The sequence below is a fragment of the Mytilus galloprovincialis genome, chromosome 9 (genome assembly GCF_965363235.1).
Source record: "Mytilus galloprovincialis chromosome 9, xbMytGall1.hap1.1, whole genome shotgun sequence".
In the NCBI taxonomy this organism is placed as follows: domain Eukaryota; kingdom Metazoa; phylum Mollusca; class Bivalvia; order Mytilida; family Mytilidae; genus Mytilus; species Mytilus galloprovincialis.
Genome location: NC_134846.1, coordinates 26,374,788 through 26,399,160, shown reverse-complemented (window position 1 = coordinate 26,399,160; position 24,373 = coordinate 26,374,788). Strand labels below are relative to the sequence as shown.

Genomic DNA, 24,373 nt, shown 5'->3' with positions numbered 1-24,373 from the left:
GAAAGGGTGGATGTGTAGTTCCTGAGAAAAATGTGACGAAAGTTTCATGGGACGGACTGACTGACGGACAGACAGAGGTAAAACAGTATACCCCCCCTTTTTTAAAGCGGGGGTATAATTAGATATTTCTTGCTATTGCGCAATACTGTGCAACTGAAAATATTTGCTATTGCACAATATTGTGCAACTGAAAATATTTGCTATTGCACAATATTGTGCAATTGAAGATTTCTTGCTATTGCGCAATACTGTGCAATTGAAAATTGCTTGCTATTGCACTTGAAGATTTCTTGCGATTGCTGAATACTTAATATAATAATTTTGGATCTTGATTTGAACCAACTTGAAAACTGGGCCCATAATCAAAAATCTAAGTATATGTTTAGATTCAGCATATCAAAAAAGCCCAAGAATTCAATTTTTGTTAAAATCAAACTTAGTTTAAAGGGAAATTCCGCGATTTTTTACTTATCATCTAATTATGTTCATCTTAACATAAAAAACACATTTGCAAAGTTTTAAATTTATATTCCTTCTAATAACGGAGAAAATCAAGTATTTGTAACTTTTTTGGTTGAATTCTCGAGTGGGTCGTGACGTATTAGCCCGATTTATTGAATTCTGGGAAAAAATAAAATCTGTTTAACTCTTATAGCTTATCGACAATATACGTAAGCGCACAGCTGACGAATGGTCGAAGTTATGAACCACAATATAAGAATGAACGAAAATGAATATGCATATACCGTTTTGTATTGATTGAATTAAACTCCTATAAAATTATCTCTAGTAAATGTTTTTGAATAAATTTAATTAATTATTGTTGAGATTTTTTTCATAAAATATTTATTGAACATTTTTACTGATATTGAACTGAAAATATTTCAGTTCTATTTACCGTTATTGTTTTGATAATCATTTCAATGCAACTAATGTGTGAGCAGAGTGTGTATGTTATTTTGTAAAGGTCACTGTATATTTCTCTGCTTGAGGTCAATTCGTTTACCTTGTAGCTATTTAGCTGCAGGTGTGAGTTCAAGCGTACACAGGTATAAATGTTGTTATTTGGAAAGGATAAACAGAAAGGATTAGAAAGAGTATGCTGTCACAATGTTAATACACTAAGATTTAATACACGATGAGAATAAAGATACAATAATTAAATTGTGTAAATTAATTGAAAATAAAATTCAGATTCGTAATTCCGAAAGTGTATAAAAATAAAAGGAAACAATTTTTGATTACTTTCTTAGCGGCAATTGGCGTAAAGATTCAAATATGAAGCAAAAAATAGTAGTTTTAATCTTTTATAAAAACTAAATGCAATATTACCCAATTTGATATACCATTGTACATCTGTTTGATATCATTGACTTTACCGGAATTTCTTAACTTGTATTCAAATCTGGCTGTGTTTAAATGCTTATAAAACTATTGCAATTTTAAAGTTTTTAATTGACAAAAAAATACAACATACAACATGCATGATTTTTTTTTAGTTTCTTTTTAACATTTTATTCTTACATAATTAAATTCATTTGACAATCATTTACACAAACTTTTTGTGAAAAGAATATCAATTATCTAAGCTAAGGCATTATTTCTTTTGAGGATTGTTGAGGATTTTTTTTTTAAATTCTATGATAATATTTGTGCAATGTTGAACATGATAGCCGTCATTAATCCAAATAAGTAATACAGTAGTTGTAATAAAAGTTATATTTTAGTCATGCATAACTGATATTGACGAATTTATAATAGTTCGTCCATACTTCGTTGTTCTTGAAACAATCATTATTAGTATAAATGTAAGTTTCCTGACGTATAAGAGCCATTGAGGATGAGCTCCAGAGAAATCAGACTAGTGGCGTTTCGTTCGTTTGTTTGTTGGGAAAGGAGAGGAAATGCAACCGCTTGTACAGATAAACGACAGAATTACCATACAAGCATTTATAGTCAACACAATCAGAAAGAGTTTCCATCGTTAGACGGGAATATGAAGGCTTCCAAGAATGAACAAGTGACATGTCTAACTCTGAACAGTTAGAAAACAGACTATCGACATCGACCGCTTGTTCTTAATATTTGAAACTGTATGCATATATATACGTATACGTTTATGATATATATAGTGATGAGTTCTTGCGTCTGACAAAAACTAAATTCCTTCATGGTTATATCTTGCCATACGTTTATATTGGTTTGTAAGGTGATTACTCACAATCGTTATTTGAAAATCCTGTTTGTGAGATGTAGATTCATTTCAATACAGAAATTTCGTCTATATATTTCACAAGTGTATAACACGGAGAAGCTCTGAAGGTCCATTACTCCCATTTTGTTTGGGTGTGAACCATCGATGTTTACAGCAATATCACAGAATAAGATGATGATGGTAGAAAGAACTATGGGCGTCATGTGGCAAATATTACATATCGGACAATGAGTTGTCAATCTGTATGAAAAGATTTCCAATACAACCATATTATTGAAAAGGAATGTTTACATGCTATACTCTCGTACTAGTATTACAGGGTTCTTGTGGCGTTCACCTTAGACACACATCTTTTTAACGATGTTTAAAAAAAAGACAGAACCAATTTAATGTCATATTTCCCTATTTTTTAAATATAACTAAAAGTCTTTTATCTGACAAGAATACCCCTATTTAGCGAACAAGTAATTTATTCTTTTTTCTGTTATTGAATACCAAGAAAGAAAATAAATCCCGAAATTAATTTGAAACTTTGATACTCAAAAGTTTCCCAGCAAAATATTCACATTCCCTGGGGATAATTAGTGTTCGTCCAGTGGCATATATAACAATTGTGATGACGAATTACTTCCTTTGTTCGAGAACAATCTTATTGAAATATAAATCTGTGATTTCACTAGGTCCACAGCTTCAATGAACCAAAGCAAAAGTTATACATCGATCTGTATTTAAATCAAATTGGTTCTCTTCTTCTTCTGGTATACAATAGTCTATATCGACATTCGATGATTACATACTGTTGGCATACATGGACTAGTCTATTTACAACACTTTTACCCCTATTTATTCAAAATATATGTTTTTTTCTTATGTTCAATGTATACATGTATATATTTTAAATTGCGCTATAGTTCCGTAACTTTCTATCCAGTCGTATAAACGAATCGTCGGCAAGTGCGTACATTTTTTTAAATCAATATTTCTGGTCTGTTCCAATCTGTCCTTCACTATTGACAATGACTATATATTACATTTTCCCAAATTCACCCTTGGAAAAAATATTTAAATAGATTTTAATTTCATCAAATCTTATTTTTTGGGTATTATTTATATGTTTATGAATTATATTCTTTACACCAGAAATGTTATTTATAAACAAGTGTATGAGTTTAGTAATGACAAGTAAGACAGAGTTGTATATTATTCATCTGATAGTTCAAAATGGAAAGTTATAAGTTATAAGTTATCAGCCGTGTACACTGATCAATACCTGCAGAAGTGAAACGATGCATGAACTTGCAAGCCCGACAGGAAATCGCTTGAATACCTGGACGTGTCACCTCACATCCCTCACAATACCTTTGGAAGTAATACCTTTAGCCATGCTGGTGATAAGATGAGGGAAGATCAAAATATATTTGTTTATTACTTTAAAGAATTATGAACAAATTAGATTTTCGAAAACAATTTTCACGGAACACTTATTTATGATTTCAACTTTGACTTTTCACCTAATTCCAATATCAACAGTTTAAAAACAACAGACCATGGTAATTTAAAAAAAGTAAGAATATTTTTCGTATCAAGTTAGTTAGTCGGATAAAACAACCGTACGATTGACAAGATATCGACACGCAATTACGACTACATCGGTTACTGTAGTTTTGTTTCTTTGTGGTTTATAGACACATCGTTTTTATTAATCGGGAAAGAAGACAAAATGGCGGATCGCAGAGAATTGATACTCTAAATTTAAAATCGATGGTGATCGCTTATCTAGCGGAATAAAACTTTAATATCTATGAATTTGAGCATTTTTATACAGAATGAACATAATATCAATTTTTGATTTTTTTGCGAAGTTTCCCTTTAATTTTGGACCCTTTGGACTTAAATGTAGACCAATTTGAAAACGGGACCAAAAATTAAGAATCTACATACACAGTTAGATTTGGCATATCAAAGAACCCCAATTATTCAATTTTTGATGAAATCAAACCAAGTTTAATTTTGGACCCGATTTGGACCAACTTGAAAACTGGGCCAATAATCAAAAATCTAAGTACATTTTTAGATTCAGCATATCAAAGAACCCCAAGGATTCAATTTTTGTTAAAATCAAACTAAGTTTAATTTTGGACCCTTTGGACCTTAATGTAGACCAATTTGAAAACGGGACCAAAAATTAAGAATCTACATACACAGTTAGATTTGGCATATCAAAGAACCCCAATTATTCAATTTTTGATGAAATCAAACAAAGTTCAATTTTGGACCCTTTGGGCCCCTTATTCCTAAACTGTTGGGACCAAACCTCCCAAAATCCAACCAAACCTTCCTTTTATGGTCATTAACCTTGTGTTTAAATTTCATAGATTTCTATTTACTTATACTAAAGTTATGGTGCGAAAACCAAGAATAATGCTTATTTGGGCCCCTTTTTGGCCCCTAATTCCTAAACTGTTGGGACCAAAACTCCCAAAATCAATCCCAACCTTCCTTTTGTGTTCATAAAACTTGTGTTTAAATTTCATTGATTTCTATTTACTTATACTAAAGTTATTGTACGAAAACCAAGAATAATGCTTATTTGGGCCCTTTTTTGGCCCCTAACTCCTAAACTGTTGGAACCAAAACTCCCAAAATCAATCCCAACCTTTCTATTGTGGTCATAAACCTTGTGTCAAAATTTCATAGATTTCAATTTACTTCAATTTACTAAAGTTATAGTGTGAAAACCAAGAAAATGCTCATTTGGGCCCTTTTTGGCCCCTAATTCCTAAAATGTTGGGACCAAAACTCCCAAAATCAATCCCAACCTTCCTTTTGTGGTCATAAACCTTGTGTTAAAATTTCATAGATTTCTATTCACTTTTACTAAAGTTAGAGTGCGAAAACTAAAAGTATTCGGACGACGACGACGCAGGACAACGACACCAACGTGATAGCAATATAAGACAAAAAATTAAAATTTTTGCGGTCGTATAAAAAAAAAAGGGAGTCTATTGATTTACATCGTGAATCAACTCGGTTAATAAACAATCCAATCGACGAAATATTAGATTTGGTCGGGTTGCCGGGCTATAAGGAGCTAGGGGTGGCACCGGTTGGGGGTTAAGCAGCAGTTGAGAGGGATAGGGGAACATTTTGGTCTTTTTGGTTGTAAATTTTTATAGAACTAAAAATCAGGTATAATAGCAATAATTCTTAAGCTTCGTGACAAGAATTATAGTTCAGTTGGCATGTATATTAATATATATTTATATCTGGCAGCCCTATCCCATCCTGTCAGAATAAAATGGTCCGATAGTAGCATTTAAGGATTAACAGAAATCGTTTATTACTACATGTAGTACCTGGGATTTCAAATATAAATGATGTAGCCTTTTATAGACGACTATATATGGTATTAGTAATTCTCAGCATTGTTGAAAGCCGTAAGTTGCCTATACTTGCTTAATTATTTCGACTTTATTTGAACTTTGGTGGATAGTTGTCCCATTGGCAATCATACGGTTTATTAACACATCTCCTTATTGTATTTACTTGAATAATTCTGTCGTTTTATTCCGCTGACAAATGACTATTTCATTAATCTTGCAATTAGGAGAGATCGATTACGTGGAGGGACTGAACTATTCGGGATGCATTTACCTATAGTTCCCGCTTAAAAGAAACGCCACCTGTCGTCTTCATTAAACAAAATAAAACTGGGATCCTGTAAACATGCATTCTTTTTGCGGCATTTGGTGAACATAATTGATTTAAATTACTAGGTATATACTCCATATGAAGGTGCTCCTACTTACAGATGGCTTATGAACACGAAGAAGAAACCGAGCGCCATCTGTCGTCATAATGATCGTTAGCATAATACAACAACGACAACATTTAACAATTTGACATTCCACACATCGACAAGTTACAAGTTTAATACAAAGCATCAATATACAAATTGACAATTTACCGATAAAGAATTTTGAAATCACACAGTTACAAGTTACAAATTGACAATTAACGAATTAACAATTTTGAAATTACAAATATACAAGTTACAAACTGACAATTTACACATTACGAATTATGAAATTACACAACTACAAGTTACGAATTGACAAAATACGAATTAAGAATTTTGACCCTGTTGGCTTTCCATATATAATATGCTTACATACGGAACAACCAAACTTCAGGAAGCTATGATATTAGTTCCTGAGAAAAAGGCAACACATTTTTATGGGACAACTGTATTGACAGACAGATAGATGTAAACCAATATACCCCCTAATCTAGAGCAAGGGTATAATAACTAAAATCAAAAATTTTGAACATCACAATCTTTCTTGAACTTACTTTTATATCTCAAATTTTTGGTAAAGAAAAAATGTAACAGTAAAAAGAAATGTGTTGTATATATATAAATATATCTAGTGACTGTGTAATAAATTTAATCATTATCCCTTAGGTATATAAAATTGTTGAGTTTAATCTAAAAGATTGCTGACAAATTAAAATACATTGTGTATAAAAAAAAATGATATAATCTTCTGCAAGCTTAAAAACAGATGTCTTATGTCTATCTTTCATGACATGGTAATAATTACTCTACAACTATTAAAGTCTTTATAAAGTGGATGTGGTCTAGAGCACTGAATATGAGGCTAAGCGATTGGTGCTGTAGTGTATCAAAGGTGTGAGTTTGAATCCAGTTGGGGACAAAAAGAACAATTAAAGTGATGCCACCAAAATTCATACTTGATTTGTATTTTGTGGTAGTAAGAATTGTGTATAAGTTTCATAAGTTGATAACATTTGATTGAAGCAAAACTAGTAAGAGAACGGAAACCTATTTAGGACAGACTTCGTACGTCGTGTTGCTTATGTGATAACAAATCCAGTAAATAGTCTAATTCGGTAGGTCACATTCATGAAAGGGAAGGGGATTGTAGTTACGACATTAGGAACATATTCGATATCATTTGTGAAACGGTTATTCCGTAACGGTCAACCAACGTGTGATGGGATGATTTCAACTTCACCATTTGGAACTCTTGGTTTAATAGCTTCCTTGTGAGCAGCAACCCTCTATCAAGAAAATCATGATAGGAAATGCAAGCACGGGAATATCGTATCAATTGGGAGATATATACCCGTATGCAGGTGCTGCTGGAATGTTGCTACTTAGAAATGGAAAGTTCAAAATTGGAAAGCTGAAATCATCTCTTTTGTCGTAAAGTTTTGTTTTCAACTGACCTTCATTGTCAATTTCTAGATGTAAGTCAAGATATGAGGCCGACTTAACTGTATCTGTAGTATCCTTTATCTCTAGTTCGATGGGATAGATGCGTTCCACATAGTCACCAAATTTTGAATATTTAGTGAAAGAACATCATCTATATAGCGGAAAGTAGAGTTAAAGGATATTGCTAACTTCTTATCGTTCTTCCTAAGAAATTCCTGTATAAAGTCAGCCTCATAATAATAAAAAAACAAGTCGACAAGTAGAGGGGCACAGTTTGTTCCCATTGGAATGCTGACAGTCTGTTGAAAAACACGTCCTCAGAACGTAACAAATATGTTGTCAATCAAAAAATCAAGCATCTTGATAATATCAGTTTCAGAGAATTTTTTGTTTGAATCTGAGTGATCCTTTACAAAGTAGGATTTATCCCTCCCTAAGACAAGATACTTGTATCTACGTTGGCCATTCTTTTTTATGAAGCAAAGCAATACCAACTCTTTCAATTTGTCTTTTAGTTTGGAATGTGGAATACTTGTGTAAAGAGTAGAAAAGTCAAATGTTTTAATACTGTTACAAGATGAAAGAGAGTTAGATTGTATGTACTCTAAAAGATTTTAGGAATTTTTAAGTATCCACATCTGATTCAAGCCACCTTTAGAATAGGCAGTTTCACAATAACTTTGAAGCCCGTCTTTGATTGCTGATAAAATAGATGTTAAGAATTTAGAAAGAGGTTTCGTGGAGCACTTGGAAGACCCAGCAATATACCGTTGTTTGTAAGGACACTTATGTAGTTTAGGTATCCAATACAGTGATGGAAGATCCAGTTCTTCATCTTTGGTTGAAATTCCAAAGGAACATAGAACAGACCTATGATTATCCAGGATTTCCTCTTTGGTAAGTGTCGTGAGGGTATATGTTGAGTTTCCAAGTGAATTGTCAATACCTAATTCGTTTATCAAGCAGTTAATGTAATGAGTTTTACACACAAAAACGATGTTGTTTGGGGCTTTATCTGCGGGGACAACAACATATTTGTCATGGAGGTAGGATAGGTGTTTTGCAACATTTGGGTTTTTTAAGATTGACGTAGCATGGGCATTGATAGACCCATTCAGTTTCTTAATTCTGATTTGTATCAACAACCTCACTGCCTTAATCCATTCGGAAAGAGTGTCTACATCTTCCTTCTCCCACTTAGCCCATTGCCAGCTGGCATTATCCTCTACTGAATCCATCAAAATTTTAAAGTTGTATTTCCAATTGATGGATATTTCACGATATTTCGGACCTTTCAATTACACATTTCGTAGAGAAGTGTTATTAACAATGTTGAGGTCACCGGTAATAACGTGGCCAGCAGGATTATATGTGAATTGGGAACTAGCGAAAGTGCAATCACGAGGTTTAGACTTGAAGTCGTCAATATCGAGATCCTGCAAAACGTGTTAGTAATTGAAAATTTTATTTGCAATAGGTTTGGTATAGGTATAAGAAATGATTGGTACTGACTGGTCTTTGAAATAAGGAGGTATTTTCAATTGAACTAATTTATGATGAAGGATAAGTTAACGCCATCGTGACCTTTGTTGGCAAAGGGAAGATTAAGGAAAGATCTTTTCTCTTTTTCATCTTTTCCAATGCGGACTGGCTTGAAAAGTCTGTGACTTGCAATATCCGAAATTGTAGCTTCAAGTTTGTATTGGTTTGAATGTGGGTTTGTAACAGTGGATTCAAAACATAAATTGAACAGAGAATGAAGTTTTGAAAGGGGTAATGAAAAGTTTTGAGCGAATGTGATGAACACCTAACGCTTTTGTATAAATGGCAGCAAGTCATTAATAGAGACATCATGCAGAGAAGGTGATGTATAATGACGATGACCATGACTGCGTCTACGTCGAGGAGTCGAGTTGAAAATATTCATCACATTTACGGAGTTACACGAAGGACAAGATTGTCGCAGTTCCCAATTGTCTAATTCAGTAGTCCTCTTTTTGTCTACGGAGAGTTGTTGAAAGATTAGGATTGTTAGAGCTATGGTATATCTTTTCGATAATGCGAACTGTCATAGAAACGATGGAATGATCGGGCTGATTGAAATGCTGGTATAGAATGTAGTTGGCATTGAGGTTAATGTCTGATCTATGACCGCACATACGTTTGTTTAGCCTTCCTTTCGTTTCACCGACGTATACCAATCCGCAAAGGTTGCACTCTAATCCGTAGACGACATTTATCGATTTACAATTCAGATCCTCGTAACTTCTGGTAAAATATGACTTCTTGGTCAAATTGCTAGTGAATTAAGCATCTGTACTTATCTATAAAATGTCAACAACTTTTATCTACACAATGTAATGTAATAAAATATATACTTTAATAACAAGAGTGCACACACTGAAATGTCTTGCCTTCTTTACTAATAGGCGAGTATCTACGGTAATCATTGATATTATGTTGATAGTCCTAAATATAAAGCTTTATTACAAAAGTCACATAAACTTAACATTAACTAAGAACACTAAACATTGATTAATGAACAATGAAAATGAGGTCAAGGTCAGATGAACCATGCCAGGCAGACATGTACACAGCTAACAATTATGCCATACAACAAATATAAATGACCTATTGCTTATAGTTTAAGAAAAAAGACCAAAACACAAAAACTTAACACTGAGCATTGAACTGTGAAAATGAGGTCGAGTTCAAATAAAACCTGCGAGATAGACATATAGATCATTAAATATTTGCATACACCAAATATAGTTGACCTATTACATATAGTATTAGAAAAAAAGACAAAAACTTAACTTGACCACTGAACCATGAAAATGAGGTCAAGGTCAGATGACACCTGCCAGTTGGACATGTACACCTAACAGTCCTTCCATACACCGAATATATAAGACCTATTGCTTATAGTATCTGAGATATGCACTTGACACCAAAACTTAACCTTGTTCACTGATCCATGAAATGAGGTCTAGGTCAAGTGAAAACTGTCTGACGGGCATGAGGACCTTGCAAGGTACGCACATACCAAATATGGTTATCCTATATCTTATAATAAGAGAGAATTTAACATTACAAAACATCTTAACTTTTTTTTCAAGTAGTCACTGAACCATGAAAATGAGGTCAAGGACATTGCACATGTGACTGACGGAAACTTCATTACATGAGGCATCTAAATACAAAGTATGAAGCATCCAGGTCTTCGCCGCCGGATCACTATCCCTATGTTGAGCTTTCTGCAACAAAAGTTGCAGGCTCGACAAAAATAGATTAGTATCTAATTAAAGGATTTCACTTAATATTCTTTTATATATATATATATATATATATATTATATACAACTCGTCTAAACATCAACCCAACAATGTTAGATTTGTAAATTTGCTTTCGCAAATTTTTGGTTCTTCCCTCGCTGGGATTCAAACCCATGCTACTGTGATATCATGACACCAAATCGCCTGCACTGCAGCCGTCCTGCTAGACCACACGACCACCTGGGCTCTACAATAATAGAGCTTTCGCTGGCCGTGTGTTACCTTTCCTCGTCAGTTTTAATCTAGCGGAGTACTACAGTACATGATATATAAGGCATGAAGATGTTATTGTTACAGATCAGCTAAATTATCTATAGTAAAGGATCCTACAAATTAATGTAATATACAGTCACAGAAAATAATTGTATTTATAAGTACGTCTGAGTCAGTGACAACTCTACAACAGATGTATCCATCGGATCGCCATCAATGATGGTGATACATGACTGTGTACATAATGTATATACAACTCGTTAAAACATCAACCCAACAATGTTAGATCTGTAAATTTGCTTTTCGCAAATTTTTGGTTCTTCCCTATATATAGCATTCAGAAAATTAGTCTTTACAAAATAACAAAAAAAACTGCAACAAAATTCTTCAAACAATTTAACAGAATGTCTTTTAAAAAATGAGTTATCTCCCTTTGCACAGAAATATGGTTTAACATAGTACTCTTATATTATATATATGGTGTTTTATGGACCATTACTCTGGACTAAATCATTAGACCGGAACAAAATTCAAACTTGATCTTAACTTGTCATGATAAACTATATACCAAATAAAAAATCAGTATCTTCAAGAACGAAGAAAAAAGTGTGGAAAACTTATTTGCCGGACTGACAGGTGGACAGACAGACAGACAGAGTGCAAACCTAAAGTCCTCTTCGACTTCGTCAGTAAGGAACTAAATAAGTTAAAACTGACGTTATCAAACCATATTTAGCAAACATAAATATCAAATTAGTTCTAAATATAGAAACAATATTAATAGTCCTTTGAAATAATTGAATTTACTTTGCTATAAACACGTTTATGTAAAAATGTATGATGCCAAATACTATTTTCAAAATAAGCTGAAAGGAAGTTAAATGGTAAGTCAAAACCATACAGCTAGATCAAGAAAACCCAAAGATTGTTTACAGGGGCGGATGCAGGAATTTTCGAAAGGGGGGGTGCTAACCCAGGGCAAAGGGGGGTGCAAAACATATGTCCCGATACAAATGCATTGATCGGCAAAAATAAAGGGGGGAGTGCGCACCCCCGGAACCCCCCCCCCCTGGATCCGCCACTGGTTTAATTACTAACCTGTTCAAATTTCCATCCATCTGACATGGCGGACACAATCTGTGTTAATTCTTCTTCCGAACATTGAAGTACTCTATATACACTTTTCGTAAAATTCTACAAAAGGCAAAACATTTATACTGGATATCCTGTTTGACATTTGAAATTCTATTATGTTAGATATTCATGTTTGCTGTTTAAAAATTCAACATCATTTTTTTGCAGGCCTGTTAAAACTTTTAAACTATAGGCTCTGAATAGCTTGTATCATTGAATAACAACCCTGGCATAGCAAAAGTAACCACTTAAGGAACAAGTGAAACTGCTAGCTACCGCTCACTGATGATACCCCTGCCCACATACTTGACGGTAAACAGGAAGTTGTTGAGTGAGGAATCTGAAAACGCATCACAAGGTATAGCTTACTCATGTAAACCTTGACACTAAATTTCAGAAATCCTTGTAATGTAAGTCCTAAGAAAGATGCGACGAAAATATTCAGGAGAGGGACAGATGGACTGACCGATGGATGGATGAAGGAAGGATGGACAGACAGAGGTAAAACATTATACCCCCTTTTTAAAAGCAGGGGTATAATTATATAGTATTGAATATTTACCAGAAATTGATTCACTGTTGTCCTTAATAATATAGTTAGTATCCTGATAACTAAGATACAAAATATTGATCACGATTTTTGAGATTTTAAGGGTTAATATAATCTGCTTCAACCTTGAAACTATTTTCTACCTAACAAGAGGCATCCAAGCTGTTACAATATGTATCATTAAAGCAGTTTTGAGCACTGGTATTAAACATGTTCATTTCTGTTTTCTCATATCAATAAAAGGAAATGTGGCATATGGTCAATGAGATGATAGCCGAATACAAAAAAAAAAGATGCTCCGCAGGGCGCAGCTTTATACAACCGCAGAGGTTGAACCCTGAACGGTTGGGGCAAGTATGGACACAACATTCAAGCTGGATTCAGCTCTAAATTTGGATTGTGATTAAATAGTTGACACAGCATAGGTTTCTGACACAGAATGAATGTGGTCTAATGAACTTAAAATATTTTTTTTGCCTTTGAGCAATTCACTTTGCTGTTGAATATTAATCCTCTCAAAAAAAATGTTTGAAGAAATTTTCTTTTTATTAATGAAATCTGAAATGAGAAAAATTTACCCCCCCCCCCCCCTCCTTCCCCCGATTTTTTTTTTTTCACATCCCCCTTTCCCTTTTTCCAAAACTGATCTCAATTCAAATTTCTAATGGAGTTTGCAACAATAACTACTCATTTAAATACATCACATAATATTAAAATGTAAAATAAAGTGCTTCAGGGACTGAACTTAACTGTTTTTGTCTAGGGGCCAGCTGCCCCCCCCCCCCCCTCCTAAGATATTTTGTTCAGGGGCCCAGTTGAAATTTTAGGAGCCCAACCAATCTTTATACAAAAAGACTAAATGAAAATAAAACTGAAAATAACTTTTTATATACTTACTAACGGTGTTCCAGCTTGAATCTCAGGGCAGAAGGGTGCTAGTGCTCCTAAGTAAGGAGTTTTATAAATAAAACCGGTGAGATGGGAGAGGATCGTATTATTTTGATGCAACAATACATTGCATATATTGCAAAAGCTAAGAACTGTTACTTTTTTTCTCCATAATTGTTAAAATTAAAAGCATTTAATAAGTGCCCCCATGTAAGGAGGATCATAAATACAAGAAGTAAAACAGGAAGTACAGTCTTGTTTATCATAAATACAAGAAGTAAAACAGGAAGTACAGTCTTGTTTATGTTCAAATACAAATTTCTCTGATTCTTCTTTAAATGTATGTTCATGGTATGAAACAAAACAGTTTTTTTGATAAAGCTTATAATATTTAAATTATTGCCACCAGAAATGTATTATAAGATTTGACAATATTTATTTTAGGTTATTTCCTGCCAAAATTGTCTCCCTTCAATTTTTTCAACTTCCTGTTGACCTTTAGACAATATGGCTGGGTTTTTTTTAATAAATACTATCTCAATCCAAGCCATCCTCTAATAGTGTTGATCAAAATATATTTTGCAATAAGTTTTTATTGAAGATTGGATATCAAACTTAATATTGGGATATTTATTTACGAGACTTTGCGTTTCGTTTTTACATTAAGTATTTTTTGAAAATAGCAATTCAGGGACAAGTTACCGTCTAACACAGGCTTATAATGACTGCCAGGACAATTAGAAAACATCCCTTTCGCGATGCTTATTGAACAATTTAGAAGAAAACACTATTCAATAATGAAATAATCGTAGAAAATTTAGCAGAGTTAAAAAAACATGCTGATTGAAGTAGGTATATGACATATCGTCACTTCGGATTGAAAACATAGCTGTTCGACTGGGTTTAGGTTATTAGAAAGAACCTACTGGTTTTCGTAAATACTGTATGTTACTATATTGCTTTGAAAAGACAAAACAGGTTTACCTTTGGGAACAGTCTTCGTTAATATCGCGGGGGAAAGGGTACAAATGGGATTTACTTCAAATTTTTTACAGTCGCCAGCTGGGCGATCATGATGACTAAATATATTGGCCCAGTCGAAAATCTGGTCGCCTTGGGCGACTGGGGGAGCGTTAAGTTTAGTCCCTGTGCTTGTTATCACTGAATGGTAAAGATTGTTTTAATTTATCAGTTGGTAGTAAAAGTGAATATACATTGTATATTGTATAAAACAATGATTTAAGTTGATTCAACTACTATTCTGGACAAAGAAAGATAACTCCAATTGAAAATTTTTTGCTATTGCACAATATTGTGCAATTAGATATTTCTTGCTATTGCACAATACTGTGCAATTGAAAATATTTGCTATTGTACAATACTGTGCAATTGAAGATTTCTTGCTATTGTGCAATCCTGTGCAATTGAAAATTTCTTGCTATTGCACAATACTGTGCAATTGAAGATTTCTTGCTATTGCTGAATACTGTGCAATTGAAAATTTCTTGCTATTGCACAATACTTAATATAACAATTTTGGATCCTGATTTGAACCAACTTGAAAACTGGGCCCATAATCAAATATCTAAGTACATGTTTAGATTCAGCATATCAAAAAAGCCCAAGAATTCAATTTTTGTTAAAATCAAACTTAGTTTTATTTTGGACCCTTTGGACTTTAATGTAGACCAATTTGAAAACGGGACCAAAAATTAAGAATCTACATACAGAGTTAGATTTGGCATATCAAAGAACCCCAATTATTCAATTTTTGATGAAATCAAACAAAGTTTAATTTTGGACCCTGATTTGGACCAACTTGAAAACTGGGCCAATAATAAGAAATCTAAGTACATTTCTAGATTCAGCATATCACAGAACCCCAAGGATTCAATTTTTGTTAAAATCAAACTAAGTTTAATTTTGGACCCTTTGGACCTTAATGTAGACCAATTTCAAAACGGGACCAAAAATTAAGAATCTTCAAACACAGTTAGATTTGGCATACCAAAAAACCCCAATTATTCAATTTTTGATGAAATCAAACAAAGTTCAATTTTGGACCCTTTGGGCCCCTTATTCCTAAGGTAGCAATACACAGTTAGGAAAAAAACTTAAAATTGACACTCATAATTTTTAAACACCCTCTTTCCCCTCCTGTCTAACAAAGAAGGCTTTATATGTGTGTTATGCATGTATATACTTGTAGAAAGAAAATCTTCCATAGATTTGATTTCTAATGGTCATAAGGGTGAAATATAATCCCTTTTGGGTGTAACCATGGCAACATTCTGCATTTCTTAGATACAAAATATAGCAAAAAAGGGGGGTGAACATGTCACAAAAGTCTCCAAAATTTGGTCTAAAGGAAAATTTCAATGAATTACAGTGGTACCTTTCCTGAATCCATAGGTTTATATCTATCAAGTGGTCCAAAAAAATCATATGCTTTCCTGCTTGTTTTTCCATAAAATTGAATTGAAAAGATCGAGCGCAAAATCTTTGTTGATAAACACTACAATAATTTATGGACCTATGAACGGTACGGATAGGAAAATACGGACTGTCAATCATAGAAATGGCCTATAAAACATGTTAAAATCAATCTAAATGTTCATATAAACCCACTAAGAAGGCTATATTATTCTTCAATTATCTAAAAATCAATTTTATTGTACAAAAACTTTCATATTTAAAAAATTCACAGGGGCCATAATGCGAAACTAAACTTCTAACTGTGTATTGCTACCTAAACTGTTATGACCAAAACTCCCAAAATCAAACCCAACCTTCCTTTTATGGTCATAAACCTTGTGTTTAAATTTCATAGATTTCTATTTACTTATACTAAAGTTATGGTGAGAAAACCAAGAATAATGCTAATTTGGGCCCCTTTTTGGCCCCTAATTCCTAAACTGTTGGAACCTCAACTCCCAAAATCAATCCCAACTTTCCTTTTGTGGTCATAAACCTTGTGTTTAAATTTCATTGATTTCTATTCACTTATACTAAAGTTATTGTGCGAAAACCAAGAATAATGCTTATTTGGGGCCTTTTTTGGCCCCTAATTTCTAAACTGTTGGAACCAAATCTTCCAAAATCAATCCCAACCTTCCTTTCGAGGTCATAAACCTTGTGTCAAAAATTTCATAGATTTCTATATACTTAAACTAAAGTTATAGTGCGAAAACCAAGAAAATGCTTATTTGGGCCCTTTTTGGCCCCTTATTCCTAAAATGTTTGGACCAAAACTCCCAAAATCAATCCCAACCTTCCTTTTGTGGTCATAAACCTTGTGTTAAAATTTCATAGATTTCTATTCACTTTTACTAAAGTTAGAGTGCGAAAACTAAAAGTATTTGGACGACGACGCAGACAACGACGCCAACGTGATACCAATATACGACCAAAAAATTTTCAATTTTTGCGATCGTATAAAAACAATATATCATATTTACCTGGTTTTGCTTTGCATCTCTCTCTTTTAACTTTTCCTTGACTAGTTTTATCAGCTCTGTTATATTGTAGAATTCTGCTTCTTCCAGCACACCTAGAAAGAATCAAACTCATTTACTCAAATCATCTGCCAATACACAAAAAAAAATTATTTTCATCAGGGTTCTCACTAGGAATTTTTACTTTTCAATTTGATAAATGGGTCATGATCGTTCATTGGCTTGTTCAACCATGCAGACAATGTAAATTATAAATCTATCTGCTGTCAAAGATATTGATATACATGTACATGTATAAGATTTTTTTACATCGACTTCCGGTTTAGTTTCTTGTCAAAACAACCGCTCAAAACAATGTTGAATAATCAATCTTCTAGGCAAAACGATGTGTTTGGGACTCAGGGGATACAATCAGCACACGTCCTAGGGACTCACGGGTTTCAAAAATGATTTGTCCAGCTCGATCTTCATGCGTCCAGGACGTGTATACATGTCTTAACAAGAACCCTGTTTTATTTATATTAGAGCCCTCTTTTAACCATTAAGTTATCAGTGCTTAAAAGTTTCTTACTGTACCTCAAAATATTGTGAATTAAGAAATCTGATGTTATTCAATTGTGTGAATGTTGAATGTAGCAATATTCAAAACTTTCAATTTGGTTTTTGCTATCAATAATATACATTGTACTTTGAAAGGTATAGGAGATGCTACTGCAACATTCAATATTGCATAGTCAATTGCCATAATTAGCAATAAATAAATGGGGAATGTTTCCATATGGACACAGATGATGGCCCCGCTAGCATATAACATTATAAAGGGACATAACTTAAAAACTGTAAAAGTGAAGCTGCCAAAATTTGAATTTAAACTGAGTTTAGTGGTACATGTAATAAGCATTATCATGATTATATATACATTTCATTAAATTTTGTTGAGACAAACTTAAGTTAGGTGAACAGAAACAAAAAGTTCATAATTTTTTCCATTTGTGAAGGAGCATAATCCTGGAATAGAAATCAAAGTGCTTGAAAGCACTGAATGGTAAAGTTTGGATTGTGATCAAATTTTTGACATTACATGGTTTTTTTTTACACAAAACAAATGTCAAGATTTTACAAATCAATTAAAGATTTTTTCTTCAAACTTTTTAAATCTAAAATTAAATAGTTGACACAGCATAGGTTTCTGACACAGAATGAATGTGGTCTAATAAACTTAAAAGGTTTTTTTTGCCTTTGAGCAATTCACTATGCTGTTGAATATTAATCCTCTCAAAAAAATGTTTGAAGAAATTTTCTTTATATTTATGAAATCTGAAATGAGAAAAATTTAACCCCCCCTTCTTTTTTTCACATCCCCGTTTCCCTTTTTCCAAAACTGATATCAATTCAAATTTCTAATGGAGTTTGCAACAATAACTACTCTTTTAAATACATCATAAAATATTAAAATGTAAAATAAAGTGCTTGTTATCACTGAATGGTATAAAGATTGGTTGGTAGTAAAAGTGAATATACATTGTTTATTGTATAAAACAATAAAAAAAACTTCATCAGCAACATTTTATATTGGCAAATTTCCAATGAAGTTATTTACATAAAGTTATTGGGAAATAAAAATAGAAAATGACATCATAGTCATGTCTGGCAAATGTCCAACATACATTATCTAAAAACATTTTAGATAAGATAAGGAAAAAAAGCTTCATCAGCAACATTTTATATAGGCAAATTTCCAATGAAGTTATTTACATAAAGTTATTGGCAAATAAAAATAGAAAATGACATCATAGTCATGTCTGGCAAATTTCCAACATATATTATCAACTACTATTCTATACAAAGAAAGATAACTCCAATTGAAAATTAATTGCTATTGCACAATATTGTGCAATTAGATATTTCTTGCTATTGTGCAATACTGTGCAATTGAAAATTTCTTGCTATTGCACAATACTTGATATGGAATCCTGATTTGGACCAACTTGAAAACTGGGCCCATAATCAAAAATCAATCTACATATTTAGATAAAGCATATCAAATAAGCCCAAGAATTTAATTTTTGTTGAAATCAAACTTAGTTTAATTTTGGACCCTTTGGACCTTAATGTAGACCAATTTCAAAACTGGACCAAAAATTAAGAATCTAAATACACAGTTAGATTTGGCATATCAAAGAACCCATTTATTCAATTTTTGATGAAATCAAACAAAGTTTAATTTTGGACCCCCATTTGGACCAACTTGTAAAAATCAAAAATCTAAGTACATTTTTAAATTCAGCATATCAAAGAACCCCAAGGATTCAATTTTTGTTAAAATCAAACTAAGTTTAATTTTGGACCCTTTGGACCTTAATGTAGACCAATTTGAAAACGGGACCAAAAATTAAGAATCTACATACATAGTTAGATTCGGCATATCAAAGAACCCCAATTATTCAAATTTTGATGAAATCACACAAAGTTCAATTTTGGACCCTTTGGGCCCCTTATTCCTAAACTGTTATGACCAAAACTCCCAAAATGAAACCCAACCTTCCTTTTATGATCATAAACCTTGTGTTTAAATTTCATAGATTTCTATTTACTTATACTAAAGTTATGGTGCAAAAACCAAAAATAATGCTTATTTGGGCCCCTTTTTGGCCCCTAATTCATAAACTGTTGTGACCTCAACTCCCAAAATCAATCCCAACCTTCCTTTTGTGGTCATAAACCTTGTGTTAAAATTTCATTGATTTCGTTTTACTTATAGTAAAGTTATTGTGCGAAAACCAAGAATAATGCTTATTTGGGCCCTTAATTTCTTAACTGTTGGAACCAAAACTCCCAAAATCAATCCCAACCTTCCTTTTGTGGTCATAAACCATGTGTCAAAATTTCATAGATTTCTATTCACTTAAACTAAAGTTATAGTGCGAAAACCAAAAAATGCTTATTTGGGCCCTTTTTGGCCCCTAATTCCTAAAATGTTGGGACCAAAACTCCCAAAATCAATCCCAACCTTCCTTTTGTGGTCATAAACCTTGTGTTAAAATTTCATTGATTTCTATTCACTTTTACTAAAGTTAGAGTGCGAAAACTAAAAGTATTCGGACGACGACGACGACGCCAACGTGATAGCAATATACGACCAAAAAATTAAAATTTTTGCGGTCGTATAAAAACCAATATGTCTTCGGAAGACGACGACGAAGACACCAAAGTCTTGCCAATATACGACAATTTTTGCGGTCGTAAAAAAATATAGTCAATTATAATTTAATGGTGGTACCTAACACTACAGGGAGATAACTCTGTAAAATCAGCTAAATGTTTTAATTAAATTGTGTTGTGGAGGCAATATTAAGCTTCTCAATGATCAATGATTAGTGTTTGTCAAACTGCTATATAACTAGTGTAATTTTTCTGATAAAATGGTTGGTTCTAATTTTTTGAAATTTTCATATTTTTGTCAAAGGGTCAAAGCAAATACTTTGTCAAAATTTTATGAAAATTAAACGAGCCAAATTAATTTTAGTGAAGGTGTTGGGTACCACCTTAATTTTTATTTATATTTTTACCCGAGTTAACCTGTAAAATGAATGCGCGGAAATGTAATCAAAAGCTGCATGCAAAGGTAAAACATTTTAATCCCCAAATGCGCACAAATGTAGTGCGCCCATTGAAATTTGTTTTTTTATGTTGTTTGTTGGAAGTTCCAATGACTCAGCATCACTTTGAAAGAGTTTCAAATTTTAAGTGTTTGTGCTATCATTAGTAACACATGTTTCTATTTTTAGCAAATGGGAATCCAAAAATCTTTGAAAGCACAAGTTATTGTGAACTAGAAAAAATCTTCGTTTTGGTCCCTATTCCTGAACTAATATACATTTTTGTAGGACAATTACCCCAAACTGAATCCAAGTCTTCTCTTGTGGAACAATTTAAGAGAGATCTGTACCCTTACATACTAGTTATTGTACAGAAACTAGAAAATGATTGTTTTAGCTCCTTTTTGGCCCTTAATTCTGAAACGGGTGGTACCATATCACCCAAAATCAATCCCAACCTTCCTTTTAGTGGTATTCAACTATTGAACCTTCTGACAAAAATTTCATAGAGATCCATTCCCTCAAACTTAAGACATTGTCAAGAAATGCGTCTTTGGACAAAGCTGACTATGACATCATAGCATTATACAAATGGACAAAATATTCGCGGTCTTATAAAAATTTAAAAACAACAATGAGGGATGACGACGCCAAGTGATGAAGAAAAGCTCATTTGGCCTTTTAGGCCGGGCGAGCTTAAAAAGGGTTAATGCTGATTGTCTAACTTGTCCAAGACATTACTGATATATAACTACATGTATAAGTAACTTTTTTTTTGTTCATTAATTTTTTTAAATATCTTAAAGAAATTAATGAAGGCTTGAGAGCAAATGCAATGCAATTTTCAATATAATTAATATTTCCGTGGGGCATAACTCTTTTAAAAATAATTTATGGGCACTGGTTTTCAAACTTGTCAAGAGACACTGATGTGTGAGTGATTGTTGATGTTAACCAATCATTACCAATAAATTAAGTTTTATAAAAAAATCTAGCAAAAAATGTACAAGTGCGAGTCATAACACATCAATGCTTGTTATATTATGCCTTTATTCTGTCATGACATTGAATCCAAATAAACTTAAAAATTTGTAAACAGGAAACATTCAAAGGCTTACTAACTAACCCTCTTCTGCTAAGTCTTTGTTTATCACCAACTTTCCATGTCGTAAATAATTTAAAACAGGTCCAAAGTATGTGGGATCTCTGTCTATCAAAAAGGCTCCATTTTCATCCTACAAAATATGAACTAAGTTAATTTCAATTAACTTTGTCTTATTTGAGACATACTATTACCGATTAGACTTATATCCTCAATGTGTTATAAGTGCTGCATTTTTCATAAATATATGCCATGTGTCAAATGCAGATTCATAATTATTGATATTAACCCAAACAAATATCTCTCTCATTTGAAGGGTAGTTACTCATTTGTCTGCAAACTATTCAATGCTGGTTTTACATTCTTCTTCTTCTACTTCTTTCAAATACTGCCCACATTGATGAATATTTTGGCAAGTTGCGCATGATTAAATAACAGGTTAAGAACAATTGTTTTGCTGATTTAGTTTGAGATTTTGGTCACTTGAGACTGGAATATCTCAAGAGACTTAAGCTGTGTGAATTTTTGTGTTTCTTTATTCTTCATTGGCTAGAGGTATAGAGGGAGGGTTGATGTTGTCAAAACATGATTAACACTGCCACATTATTGCACCATTTATTATCCCTAGTCAGGAGCCCCTGGCCTTTGTTAATCTTGTATGTTTTCTTAATTTTAGTTCATTTATAAACATGTTAAGAAGTTCAGTATGATGTCTATTTTTACTGGACTAATACACATTTTATTTTAGGGGCCATCTCGATAACTTAAGGAGAGCAAGTTCTTCTTTTTCTGATATACAGTTTCAGTTTCATTTATATTGAAGTTTACGAACTGTTGCATGTGCATTAAAATTATAATTGATCAAAAATTTATTTTTAAATTTGTAGAATACTTGAATATTTTGAATGGTGATATTTACATAAAAGAAAGACAACAATTGATTAAAAAATAATTACATTGGTGTACATACATTTATATAAATTTAATCTATGTTGTGGAGAACAGTTGGTGTGAAATAATCTCTAAATGTTTGATATGCTACAACAAATTGTGGTAACATGTTCCATTGATTTAATGTTTGTGGAAAAAATGACCATTTGTATCTGTCTTAGAGATGGATATTTGCCGAAATGATTTGGTATGTACTTTTCTTATTCCATTATTGTAGAATAATCAGTCTAGTTTTGAGGCAGCGCACAAGTGAGGGCCATTGGCATGATTGGAGATCATTTAACATGGATGTTACACTACTGGTTTTGTGGTAGTTGTTACATACATAACGGGCCACATGCCTCTGTACCATTTCTAGTTAATGTTTAGTTGATCAGAATTCTCACTAAGTATTTTTGAAGGCGAGTCCAGGGACTCGTCATTTTTGTCCATGGTGAGTCCCAACAGTAAGAAGATATTTTTTTGAAATATGATTTATCATTTTATAAAGGCTCCATGACATAAAATAGCAATGACATGACATTAAACTCAGATTTCTTTTATTCTATTGTGTGCTATAAAATGATGATATGTGCTTCTTCTGCTTCTGCCTGATAATGGCCACAATCAACGATGCTGATTATTATGTGTGTTCAGTTTATACAAAATATTTCAATTTTGATGCATCTTTGGACTCACCAGTTTTGAAAATGGTGAGTCCAGACAGATTTTCATGAGTCCTGAACTCGTGGACTCGCCTTAGTGAGAACCCTGGTTGATAGAAATAAATTCAAAGACAAAGTTTGTCAGGGGGTAAATTTTTTTGGCAGAGATGTCATGGATTCAAATGCACTAACTTGGAATAAATAAATTTAAAATTCTTGATTATTTAGAACCGTCTACTGTGGAAATAGTTTATTTAGAAGTCCCCCCCCCCCCCACTCTTTTCAATGAAATAACCTTGTCCGTATTTAAATCTGGTTCCTCCTGTACAAGTCTATACAGGAATGACTTAGGGTCTCTACACAATGTCGTTCTCGTTGACATAAAAGTTGTTCCGCCAACGTTTAACTTCACCCATTCGCTAATTCTGCCTTGGCCAGATCCAGAATTTTGTGGTACAGTGGTGCTGCAAGGTTGAGGCCCATTTTCGGCCATGGTCCATCAATTAATTATTTCATCGATATGCAACCCCAATGAACCCCAATAAGTACTATTGTTTGATTTTTTTTTAGCTTGTACTAGGTTTGTTTGGTGCTATTTTTGACACGAACAGAATGAAACAGTTTCCATATTTTCATTATAATAAAATCTCGTCAAATTCGCGTGCATCATTGTTAAACTGGTGCTTGCTTTACCTGCCTTTACACAGCGGAATCAGGACAACTCGTCCCACAACCAAATCGCGACACTATCCACCAACTCGCCCCACTTTCAACTAACTTGCCCCACTCTTGTTAAAAACTCGCCCTTAATATGAAAAAAGATAAAATCTCATTCAAATCAGTCATAGCAACTTGACCCATTTATGAAAAAGGATAAAATCTTGATAAATTTAGGCATTTCAACTCGCCTAACTGACAGAGACATAACGGTTAGGCAGTCCTAGTATGAGTATAAACGTCACCTGGTCACAGTACCAAAATTGCACCGTGAACCCATCTTTTAAAAATGAGAAAAATCAATAGTACTGAAGCATGGACGAATGTC

At 33.1% G+C, this 24,373-nt stretch overlaps 1 protein-coding gene across 1 annotated transcript in view; it reads right to left on the bottom strand.

Moving 5' to 3' along the window:
* LOC143044712 (BTB/POZ domain-containing protein KCTD5-like) overlaps nucleotides 1-23,986 on the bottom strand; it is a 61,245-nt gene extending 37,259 nt beyond the window's left edge. Inside the window, exons 1-4 of the mRNA XM_076216797.1 lie at nucleotides 23,624-23,986; nucleotides 21,758-21,866; nucleotides 17,036-17,127; nucleotides 12,104-12,199 (exon numbers count right to left, since the gene is read on the bottom strand). Coding sequence (XP_076072912.1) covers nucleotides 12,104-12,199; nucleotides 17,036-17,127; nucleotides 21,758-21,866; nucleotides 23,624-23,821 — 495 coding nt within the window. The 5' untranslated portion in view covers nucleotides 23,822-23,986. The remainder of the gene's footprint in view (nucleotides 1-12,103; nucleotides 12,200-17,035; nucleotides 17,128-21,757; nucleotides 21,867-23,623) is intronic.
* Between the last annotated feature and the right edge of the window lie 387 nt (nucleotides 23,987-24,373).